This window comes from Astatotilapia calliptera, chromosome 5 (assembly GCF_964374335.1).
Source record: "Astatotilapia calliptera chromosome 5, fAstCal68.1, whole genome shotgun sequence".
Classification (NCBI taxonomy): Eukaryota; Metazoa; Chordata; class Actinopteri; order Cichliformes; family Cichlidae; genus Astatotilapia; species Astatotilapia calliptera.
Window position 1 is genome coordinate 8,057,740 of NC_137426.1, and position 12,261 is coordinate 8,070,000.

Here is a 12,261-nt window from a genome sequence, read left to right on the forward strand (position 1 = left end):
AAACAACGGTGCAGATAAAGTAATGTGTACCTGACAACACAGATCAGGATCCAGTGTACTGGAGAAGGGCAGAAGTTGCAGATGAGAGGCAATAATCATGGGTGGGTATACTTGTGTCCACTATTCAGTTTTTCACAGGTGAACATCAGGGGTACTTCCTTGCTTTTGTTTATTTTTATGCACCGGCCATCTTGGTATCTATCAGCAAGGTGCTGAATCATGCCCAATTTATAGACTCTTTGTGGCAGTGGCACTGAAACCTTGAGGGATATGGTTGGTAGGAAAGACCTGCTTGATTCAAACCTGAGTGGCTCTTTGGTTATTGGAACTCTGCTGCAGTTTTGCTACAGTGTTCCAACATAAAGATGTGTAGTATTGGTTATTATTTATAAGTGTAATATTGGGTATTAGACACATGATTGCAGGCTATTTGGTCCAGGTACAACCATAGAGTGTTTGGTTTGCATTAAAAGTCAGACTCAGTTCCCAATGGGAGTTCAGCTTCACCAGGGCTGCACTTTATCAGGATGTTGTTCACAAGTAAGGGGGGATGGAGAAGGAAATTTAATTTAAAGGACTGACGCCATGTCTGCCATGGTGCTTGTGCCATACAGCTTTATTGTAGTGTAAAGAGAGCTGTGAGTGAAAGCAAAGCTGTCAGTTCACCAAACAGTCTGCCTTCCCCATTTTATCTATGACCAAAAGCTGTGGGTAGTCAACAAAAGGATAAGCTCATGGATACAAACTGCAGAAACAATCTCCTTTTGAAGGGTCTCTGCACTTACTAGATAGCTTACAGTAGCACCACTACACATTTACACATTGCAAGTACCCAGTTTTAGGTAGCCTTTGACCTGAATGCCTCCTAGGTAATGTGTTTTATGATTGTCAAAATGGGAGGAGGTTCAGAGGCCCCGTGGACTTGTAGAGATTATGGCTCTCGCCTGGTCTGGGAATGCTTTGGTCCCCCACAACCACTCTTCCACCACTCCAAGAAAAGCTGGAGGAGGTGGCTGGGTAAAAGCAGATCTGAGTGTCTCTTCTCACATTGAATATGAATGAGTGAATACATTGTGCTAATCAAAGTTCACTCAGTTTACCCAAATGTGAAAGTGTAAAGTTAGTAAATTGACTAACTTTGTGAGCTCCAGTCACACAGCACTAATGTGGCTAAACACAAAACACTGATTATTAAGCAACAAGATAAGTCAAATGCTACTCTTATTTCAAAAAGCTGATTCTTTTTATTTAGATAAACAGAACCAACTTTTTGGGATGTCCTTGCCTGGATGATTGAGCATGCATCACGATATTTCCATCAAACATTGAATGGCTGCAAATTTCCTCCAACTCAACGAGGGGAAAACTGAAGTCCTCATATGCGGACAGATTTTTTTTATCCCAGATAGTGAGAACCCTTGGTCCTCTTTCAGTGTATGTTAAATCCTCTATCAGGAATTTAGGTGTGACTTTTGACTCGACTCTCACATTGGATGGGCATGTGAAATCTCTGGTTCGGTCTTGTTTTTATCATTTAAGAAGTGTGGCTAAGTTAAGCCCTATTTTATCTCACCCTGAACTGGAGATTGCTATACATGCATTTATTTCCTCACACTTGGACTATTGTAACTCTTTGTTTATGTGTCTAAGCAAAGGTTCTCTGGATCATCTGCAGGCTGTGCAAAATGCTGCCGCTAGGCTGTTGACAAAATCCTCCAAGTATTCACATGTGACACCATTGCTATTTCAACTACACTGGCTTCCTGTTGAATTTAGAGTACGTGTTAAGATCCTGGTCTTGACATTCAGAGGCTTGCATGGACTGGCACCAGCCTACATCTCCGATCTGCTACAGCCCTATGTCCCTAGCAGGTCCCTGAGGTCATCTGATCAGGGCTTACTTGCTATAAAACAGACTAAGGGTGACAGAGCTTTTACCACTGTGGCCCCGAGACTCCGGAACTCTCTCCCTCATACATTAAGAACTGTGAACTCACCTTTTTAAAACTGTTTTTGGTTAATTTTTGCCTGTTTTATATTGTCTGTTTTACCTTTTTATTATTTGTTATCTTTTGTGCAGCACTTTTTGACTCTGTCTAGAAAGGTGATATATAAATAAAATTTTATTTATTTATTATTTATTTATTCTTTTCTTTTTTTATTTGCAACTTTCATTTAACATTTTTTTGTTAACTGGATTAAATTATCTTCTGGAAACTGGATCACTTACACTGTGCCTTACACCAAATATAAGAAGAAACTTCCATTAGTTACATATTTTCATAGTTCATATGCATATATTAAATTTGGATGTGTGCATCTGTGTGCTGCTGATCATTCTGAGCTGACCTCAGTTCATTTTTCCCCCAGCAGAGTTTCTCCTTGGGAAAGCTAGGTCACAGAAAGAAATGGTGAAAATCAGGAATCTGGGCCTTGGTGCTATATATAACAATTAGATCAGGCAACTTGTAAAAGTAGATAATATGACAGTCTTGAGAAAATTGAATTATGTAGATAATGTAATGATGTACTCATTCAGCGCTTATCTATTGGAGCTGGGCTACATGGGGAGAAACATGAGCAGCAAAGAGATTGGGACTGTGTATTTCTCCAGCACCAAAATTAGGCCTTGCAAGTGAAATAAAATGGTTACATGTGGCTTGATAAGCATTTAAAAGGTTCACTGAATGTTGATTATTTCTAGATTATTTTTTTTTTTATCCTTATTTCAGACATTTTCCAAAAATGGATTAATGGCGTTTCCTGAAATTTAATCTGCTGATGTGTTATGAGTACATTATCAGGCCTGACATTATCAGCTGTACAGGGCTCCTGAGCAGTCTGGACACTTTAGAGTAGAGTAAACTGATCCTCTGCAGACATGATGTTGGTCTGTTTAAGTATCTTTAGTCTGGCCTTCTTGCTTGATGATAGGTTTGGAGAACAATTTTAGCAATTTTAGCTCCTCATAGAGTTGGCAAGGTGCTTTGATGATGGCTTGCTGAAAGACTGGCATGTTTAAAAATAAATAAATAAAAAGCTTACAGTCACATTTAAATTGTGACACATGATTCCAATGGCAAAAGACTTAAGTATGACTCACTAATCTCTGGTCATAATAGGTGAAGTGGGTGTGTGTATATGTGGCCTCGGGGAAGAGAAGAGAAACTAGAGATTGTTGAGCTGTTGGAGATGAAGGTTTCCCTCTAGTTTTCTCACTGACTTCTCATTTGCCAAAGCTCTCTGCAAAACAGCACTCTTACTTAAGTTGGATCTCCCTATTAGGTGTAGCTCTACTATGAGAGCCAGTTAGCCTGCACATCACACTGCTTATTGTCTCTTTGTGGAACACAAAGTTTGGACACTTCTTTATTCAGGTAAGATGAAAAATTTTCTTTTGGCTATGCCAGTGTAGATTTAAAACAGAATATTTATTTGAGATATAGGTAAAAATGTAACTTTTTTCAATGAGGATACTACCATGTTATTTATTTAGAAAACTTAAAATAAAAAATAAAAAAATGGAACTAATATAAGTTATCTTTGCAATCTTTTAAATTATCAGTGTTAAATTGTTTGTATTTGTGTGTTGTGGCTTTAATTTCAATATGACATGAAAACCATTGTGTTTGTGTGTGCATATCCATATGCATATAAGCAGTATTTCTCATACACTGAAAAAAGAACATGTTGGATTTACTTAATTCAATAGTGGACATTGGTTGCACACAGTTGTTTTGCTTTGGCAGAAACTTAAACAACTGAGATAAATCAACACAACTTATTCATATTCAATAAACCTGTGCATTTTGTGTTGATAAAACATGATTGAAACATGTTTAAATGAAATAAGTTGAGCTCTTGGAATATTTTAGTCCTTCACGGTTTTGTCACTTTATTCCAACACTATTCAATAACTTTTACCCCAATACTGCTCGGTCACTTAAATACTTAAATAATTAAATGTTGTCTTCATATTACATAATGTTCAACAAAGTCTAGAGTCTGGTTAACATAAAAACTGAATGGATTTACAACAACTTCCATCCTCCTATCTTTATCCGGGTTGCAGGGGGACTGGGGCAGCTCGTCAGTCTATCACAAAGAGACAAACAACTATTTGCACTCACACTTATGGGTAATTTGGAATCACCAATTAACTCTTATTTTAACTCTAATAACTGCATGACTTTTAACTGTGGGAGGAAACCAGAGTACTCAGAGGGACCCCACTGCAAACTAGCCAGATTGTGGTTTTGGACCCATGACTCTCTTGTTATGAGGCAACAGCACTAACCACCACGCCAACAACCTGTAAATCGAGGCTTAACAAAAGTAGGAAAGCTATGATTACAAGTCTTGATGTAGAATTTTCTGTACGTTTTTGTCCTTGACAGGTTAAACTTTCCTTATTTTCAGTGTACGTATAAGGGTTTCAAGGCATCACTCAAGTAAAACATAAAAAAACCCAATAAAACACATGGAAGTATTGTGCAGATTTTATTACCAAATATTATTTAAAACTATCATTAAAACTACTACTAGTAACAGTTATTTATTTAGACTAAAATCACATGTTTAATCACTTTAGACTAAATTAATGGAATGAGCACTTGCAAAACTGAATCTCGGCAAACTATTGGGAAGCATGTACTTTATATTAATACAGTAAACACAAAATAAGTGTTTTTGAAATGCCAAAAAGTACCTTGCTTTGGGAAAAGAAAAATGCAAAAACTAATTGTTACATACTGAAACAACTAGTGCAACAAACTCAGTAAAACTCAGCAGTAAAATGAATGATTTCTATATTAAAAGACAAACATGAAGCGCTTGAAAACATTTCAGGAACTTTTTTATGAGCATTGTGTAGCTAATGGAATGTCTACACTACTACTACACCAATGTATATTGCAGCATTCCCACTGCTAATCATAAAAAAAAAACCCAGATACTAGAGTCATGTGAACAAAGGAGGTTTTTGTGTGTGTGTGTGTGTGTGTGTGTGTGTGTGTGGTGTTTTTTATTTATTTATTTATTTATTTATTTACATTTGCTTAAATGAGGTTTTGTATGTACATATTCAGAAAGATTAACCCTCTCAGGCTCAAATTAAGTTTTTTGTTGCTAATGCACAACCAAGTCCTGCAGTGGTACTTCTGAGTAAAAAAACTCATAAAATATGTATGTGGATAATCAGGTTGTTAGTTTTTAACTGTTGCAAATCGGCAACGTCTGCCTTGACAGGGTTAACAGGGCATGCTCATTATTTTCCTTTCTGTGTATATTTAATCAGAATCCATTATAGTCTTTATAATTATCTGATCGTAGGGCTGAAACCAATTCTTTGTATTATCTACGAACCATAAATTTTATATTTTGATCTATGAAACTGTGTCAGAAAACTGCGACAAGGCGCATCATCCCCTAAGTGAAATGTCCAAAACAGATAACCATCTAGATTTTAATTTACAATAATGTAAATAGCCAAATACTTGCACAATATTTGTTGTAGTTGTTAAATGAACTATAAATGTGTGATTATTCCATCAATTTTATCTGTTTTGGTGTTGAATGTAGCCTTATGCAATGTTGAAAGGGGTTCAGAAACATCACTATGTCTGATTCAGTGGTTGGGCATTTTGATTTCCATCATTGTTACACAGACAATAGTTAAAAATATAGAGAATTAAAGTTGCCGAGCTTAAAACGGATTCCAGTTTTGACTGAGGGCTTTAATGACAGAAAGTTTTTCTAGGAAAGAAAATGTGAATCTGCAACACCTACTATACAATCCATTCAGGAAAGTCATCCTCACTGAGTTCATTGAAGTGGTATATATTGTTGAATCACTACATTGTATCTGTGGAGGAGAGGTGCTGTCTGCTGGCCATGACAGGGACAGACGGTGTTGGCATGGCCTGAAAGGAGCCATCCTCCTACCGCATGTGCCAAATGGTGTCAGTCTGCCACTGGCTTTCACAGCACGTTTCACACTGGAGGTTGTGGGTAAAGGACCAAGAATACATTAGGCAAAGCTGTTGAAGCATATGGCACATTTTGAAATGCACATGGTGCTTTGATTAATTAGAAATTAGGCAGTTTAATTGTTTTCTTCTTATTTTGATCACAATTCAATTTAATCTATTGTATCTTTTTTAAAAAGTGTTGTTTTCCTTTCATTATTATTAACCCCGGATTTTTTTTTCTTGCTTCACTGCTTCATGTCGAGGTGCAATCAAGGGCACACAAACATGAGACGTTTCTGATCTTAGTGTTTCTCCCCAAACAGGAATTTGAACTGGTGACTGGTCTGTTTTTTAGACCTTCAAGCTACTTTGATGCTGTAATCGATACATAATGGTATAATGCTCCTTCCCCTCAAACCATCTTCTCCTCTTTCTTCCTTCCCACTCGCTCATGTTTGTATTCACTCAGTAAGTCATGTGGTTAGAAACTGTCTCTGAAGCAGACAGCCTGGAATGTGCAGCTGTTTTACAGTATTTAGTAAGATAAAAATCTCACTCGTTATCCATCATCCACAATGTAGCAAAGATAAATGTCTACACATAAACATTTGTATATTTTGATGTGCACAGAAAGGTTTAAAAATATGTTATTTTTTCAGTATATAACAGTAAGAAGGTCACTTAGAGCTATAGATTTTCCAGTGTCAACTGATTTGCTATTCTCTTATTGAGTAGGATTTTGAAAGAGTATTTTGTGGAAAATGTAATTTGGCTATGTTTGTACACACAAACAAAGAATTTGACTCTGGTTCATACAGGAATATAACTGAAATAAAACCAGTTGGAAACCAGTTAAGTTTAGTAGCCTGTAACAAAAAAAGGCATCAGAGATGAGTTTTTGCTCTCTGGTGCAGATTGATTCCAAAGTGCTGGCAGTCTGGTTGCATTTATTACTTAAATAGTAATTATTTGAAAACCTTAACTGTAGTTAGTCAAAGTAAGATCACAATTATCTAGAGACAGTTTGCCTCCAGCCACGTGACCTTGCAGTCAAAGCAGTCACACTCTTAATCTCTGGCCAACTAGTTGGTCACTCCAGCTACTTGCAATTGGTTGCTTACGGCAAAAACAATTCAGTCCAGTCACCGGGCAAAGACGTTGTGATCCTATGTACTATAGTGTGACTTAGCCCTTATGTTAATGTTTAAAGGTCTGCATCCATTAAATAAATGCTCACTGATTTTTCTGTTTCTAACACTTCTTTTCCCCACACAAAACCAACTCTGTCATTGTTTGGTGGCATTATTAAAATCTGCAGAATGTTTATCACAAACTGGCTAAAAGTAGGTGGCAAGGAGTCCACACAAGATGTTTAATTGAAGATAATTGAATAAACATAAACTAATCAAGCCACAGACATTAAAGAGGGTTAATGCAAGGTGAATTGGAAGTGAGACTGAACAGTTTATCTGAGCCAGCTTATTTAGCCTGTGAGGCCCAGATGAATGCATTAGCTGATGGCCCTGCCATATCAGCCATTTATCAGTAGAAGTGCTCACCCCATCCCACACCCACCCACACCCCCCACCTCTTAATAATCAAGATTCAGCCTTGACACTGGAACTGAACTAATCAGAAATAAACCAAAATAACAGAAGGCAATATTGAAACATTTGAATATTTATTATTACACATAATACTGCTACAAACATGTACTACTATTGCTGCTGCTGTTGTGAAAATATATTTTTATCTTGTACTTGTTGTAACTGCTGTACTGTATTTGTCTTTCCTGAATTCTTTTCCAGATCTCAGAGCAGTGACTGTCAACAACCATGAGCAGCGGAGTGAATATCAAAGTCATATCTCGGAGGCAGAGTGACGCAGGTGTCAGCTCCAGTCTGCCGTCACCTCGAAGCACAATGTCGGTCTCAAAGGCAGAGCCCAAAGAGCAATATAGTGGGCTCCCAAATCCCACAATGCAGTATCAGCACAGCGCAAAACGACGGCCTACATATTCTTCATTCTCTGGTTCTTCAGGAGCTGCAGAGTTGCTGAGAGGTGCCGCTTTAAAGAACAACCTGCTGCACCAAAAGACTAGCATGTATTCACATAGAAGCTCAGCAGCTGCAGGGCGAGCTGATGGAACCTGCTCAGCTTACAGCAGCCCTCAGATACCAAGGAGGGAAGTTCCACGCTCGAAAGACACATCAGACATCCGCAGCGACACGATAACCCAGAAAGCTTTGAGAGACCTTCAGTTAAGAAGAAACACTAACAAGAACTGGACCTTTGGAAAGTATCGTCAGAGGAGTGTGGACAATGCGCAAGAGGGTAACACTTTGCGACACCGCCCACCAAATCCTCAGGTAGGCTACGGAAGAGGACGTCTTCTTTATAGTAAAAATGCAAATGGGAATGAGATACCAGGAGTATCTTCAGCAGGAATAGAGAACTTCCAAAAAGAAGTGAGGAACATCTCCAACTATGAGCTGGAAGCTTCTGACAGGGAGCTTTTCAACAAATCAAAGTCTTCCCATCAAACATTCAACCTGCCACGCAGAGGGAGTGAGCCAGGAAAGGTCAACATGGCTGCTGTTGCTCCATTTAGATTCAGGTGAGGGCAGTGTTTCACCTTTTAAGATAGGAAGATATACAATAGATTGCAGTTTATTTCTAGGACACAGAGAAAATAATGCACACTCATAATGTCTCATACTTTTTTTATTATTCATGGTCTTATTAAAAGAAAGACACCCGTGGGCCCCCCCCCCCCCCCCCCCCCCCCCCTGCTCCCTGGTGTCTGTTTATACATATAGCCTCACTCTCTTGAATGCAGTATTCAGTGGTCAGAAGTTATGTCTAAACAGACATGGATTTAAACCACCGTTTGTTTGGTTGACCCGTTTGTTTCTTTGTTTGTTTGTTTTTTGTAGGTTTAAGATTCACGAGGATACAGATACCTCCCTGGATGATCTCAGTGACTGCTCCTCTGACTCCATGGAGGTCTGTTGTGATGATCTAGGTGAGTCTTTTTGAAATCTTAATCTTTCTACTGGACACATCTGTTGTTATAAAGCAGTTGTTCTTAATGTGGGATCTTGCACCTCTAAGGAGTTACCAAATAACTTTGGAGGGTCATAGACTTTGGAATTTCTGTGATCTTTGCTGTTGTCATATGAAATGTTTAATTATTCTCATTCATATGAGTAAATAAATATAAGAAAAATCAACAACTCTTTTGTGGAAGTGGCATCAAATTTAAGGTAAAACTCATTAATCTTTTATCTGGTATTCCATTTCTCTCTTATGGTTTATTCTTTGCTCTTTGATATTCAGTTAAGGCAAACAAATATCCTCCAAATACATGAAACACTCACATGTGCTTTTAAATGGGTGCCAATATAAACCCAGTAAAATTGATGCTTAATGATAAAAAGGGTTAATTCAGGATGCTAAAAATTATGATGGATTTCCATCAGTCTTTGACTTTAAATCAATTCACTCTTCTTCTTTTCACTCTTTAAGTCTTTTCTAGTATTGTTATCCCCAAAGGACCTACTTAATTCATTACAAAAATGAACTTTTTTTCACTTAAAACTGAAAGGGTCAGGCAGTTTATGCAAAAAAAGAAGGAAAACAAGAAAAAAACCCTGTTTTTTCATTTGTATTATATGCATCGTGTAACACTCAAGTTTTTATATGGCTGACTGTTGACACTGAACTCAGTTCAGCTTGACAGTTGTTCTCACCAAACTGCCGCCAACTCGCAACAAAATCTTTATACTGCTTGTACCACCTGTTATGTTCATCAGGATTTCCTGAAGCACTTCACTTTTTCTTTGTGTGCATGTGGGAAAACAGATTGCTGGCAGAGAGTACTTCTCTCAAATTGCACACCACTGTTAATGCAACACTGTTTATCAATGTTTTTGACATCTCTGATGTGCCATTACAATCAAATTTCCATTTTTTTGCATCCCTGCTGTGTAAAACATAAAAAGTTGAGTTATTTTTGCCTCAGCCCTGTTCCTCACACATCCTGTTGCTTGGACACTGTAATACAAACATGACGTGTGAACATAAACAGGCACAGTGTCTTAAAATGTTTTGTATGGTCACTATTTCATTGTTTTAAGGGATACACTTTTCCAAATGAAGATTGAAGCAGTTACCAGCATGACAGATCTGTTAAATCAAATTAGAGAGACTATTTTATTAAAGCTCTACTGTAAGTAAGTAATATTAATTAAGAGAAATAAACAGACATCACAGAACAAAATTATTATTTAAACCCGCATGTTGTAAAACTGTTACACAGAAGCTTCTATATTTTATATTTTAATATTAAACATTGTTTTTAACCATTGTTGGAGATGGACCAACTTCTTTTAGAACTGTCACAATGATTAACAGTAATAAACTGGTCAAAAATGAAAAACCACTAATCTTTTCAGACAACAACACACAAACAACTAAAACTCAAAGTGTGAGCAACAGAGTGTGGAGCATTTAAAACGTGGACCCCACCATGATGTAATCGATTGTATCTGAACTCTTGAATTCTTGATTGTAATATTGTGGTTATTTAGTTTTGACCCAGTGTCAATGATGTTTAGAAAAGAGTATGAAGAGCATCAGCAAATTTAACTTGTTTGGGCAGTAAGTGGCATACATACACTATAGTGTTGAATCGCATGGCTGCAGATACCAGTTTATTTGTGTATCTTACATGCATGGAGTCTCTGTCTGTCTGTGAACTCCTACACAATCAAAAGCTGAACATCAAAACTTGGCACTTCGGTACATTTTAGACCCCTAAAGGTTCTTATTTTTATCAAATATGTTATCATGTTGCCTAGCAACCACTTATCAAAAGACTGAGGTGACCTATTTGTAATGTTTAGGCATTTATAATAACTTATAAAGGCATCATACTTAATTTCATAACAGCAACTAATTTATATCTGCAAAATATTTGAATTCTGCATGAAATAGCATGATGTCATCATGTTGCCTAGCAACCACATATTAATGGGCTAAGATGGCGGCATTTATGAACCTGTAACACTTTATAAAGGCATTGCTTAATTTCAATTTCATGACAGTAACGTCTAATTTTTAGATCCACTAAATGATATTATGGTCTTATTTTTAGTAGATATTGTGACCATTATGTTGCTCAGCAACCGCCTACCAATGGACTAAAAGAGCCAATTTTTAGCATCTTTGCACCTGTAACAGCTTATGAAAGCATCATATCATTTTTCCTTTTTTGTCTGGGTGTGGCCTTATTTTCAGCATGTTAAAATCCCATCATTTATAGCCAAAAAACATGAATATTATAGTGTGCTATATAGGACATATAATGAGCCCATCGCATTGCAGCCAACTAGCAATGAACCAAAATTATATTTATATAGTATATCAGGACATGGGCTTGGACATGTATGAGTATTACTGGCATGAGTTGAATACAGAAATCAATAACTACAACTGGACTAGATTTAGTCTTGGTTGGGCAACTAGCTAACAGCAAGCGATATTGACTCAAATGAACAGACAGTGATGCCCTCTTTAATGATTGAGTTAGCAAAATTCATCCCAGTAAAACTGAATTTACAGGGATGCATTCAAGTATTTTGAATTAGTTATGTTGTTTATTTCTGGATCACCCAAATCACACAGACTTTGAAAATGGCCTCACATGAATGCCACGGGCTATTTGAAAACCCTTTAACTGACTTCTTAATTATCTTAATCACTTTGAGGGTTGAGAGCCTTCAGCCAGCCTCCTCTGGGAGAGACCAGACCAGCAACTGAGTGGTCCTCTGCCGAGGGTGGACAGATGCATGACTGAGAGACTGAGTGGTTTGATGGGAGGATCAGCTTTCACCTCCTGTCTGGGAGTTTCTCTTCTCCCCAGTGGAAAGACTTAGGGAACGCTTAAATTCATAGAGATGTGTCTTTGTAACCTGTCATATGTCTTCAGCTACATAGCTGGAAGATGAAGTACATGTGTAATACTGATGGTTCCATTCGGCAGAAATAACTGTTCAGTTAGAAAAGTTTCCGGATAGGAAGACTCACTACTTTACAAACAGCAAGTAGTAGACAAGACCATTTAACCTTTGCTATTGTGTCTTGCAGCTTGAGCTCATCAGTAGACTTTCATTCAGGAAAAAAATCATAATGTGAGAAGCCCTTAAGGCTTCTCACATTCCAGCTAACACAATGATTCCATTACATCTGTATTTAGAGACTCTTGCATCGCATTAGTTACCATATGACT

The 12,261-nt window shown here is 37.5% G+C and overlaps 1 protein-coding gene across 2 annotated transcripts in view; it reads left to right on the forward strand.

Annotated features, from left to right (window-relative positions):
• The window catches only part of nav1b (neuron navigator 1b), an 83,786-nt gene that overhangs the window by 23,472 nt on the left and 48,053 nt on the right, over window positions 1-12,261 (forward strand). For both annotated transcript variants that reach the window (XM_080301141.1, XM_080301143.1), the window contains exons 2-3: window positions 7,778-8,586; window positions 8,906-8,994. In XM_080301141.1, coding sequence (XP_080157267.1) covers window positions 7,805-8,586; window positions 8,906-8,994 — 871 coding nt within the window. In that variant the 5' untranslated portion in view covers window positions 7,778-7,804. The remainder of the gene's footprint in view (window positions 1-7,777; window positions 8,587-8,905; window positions 8,995-12,261) is intronic.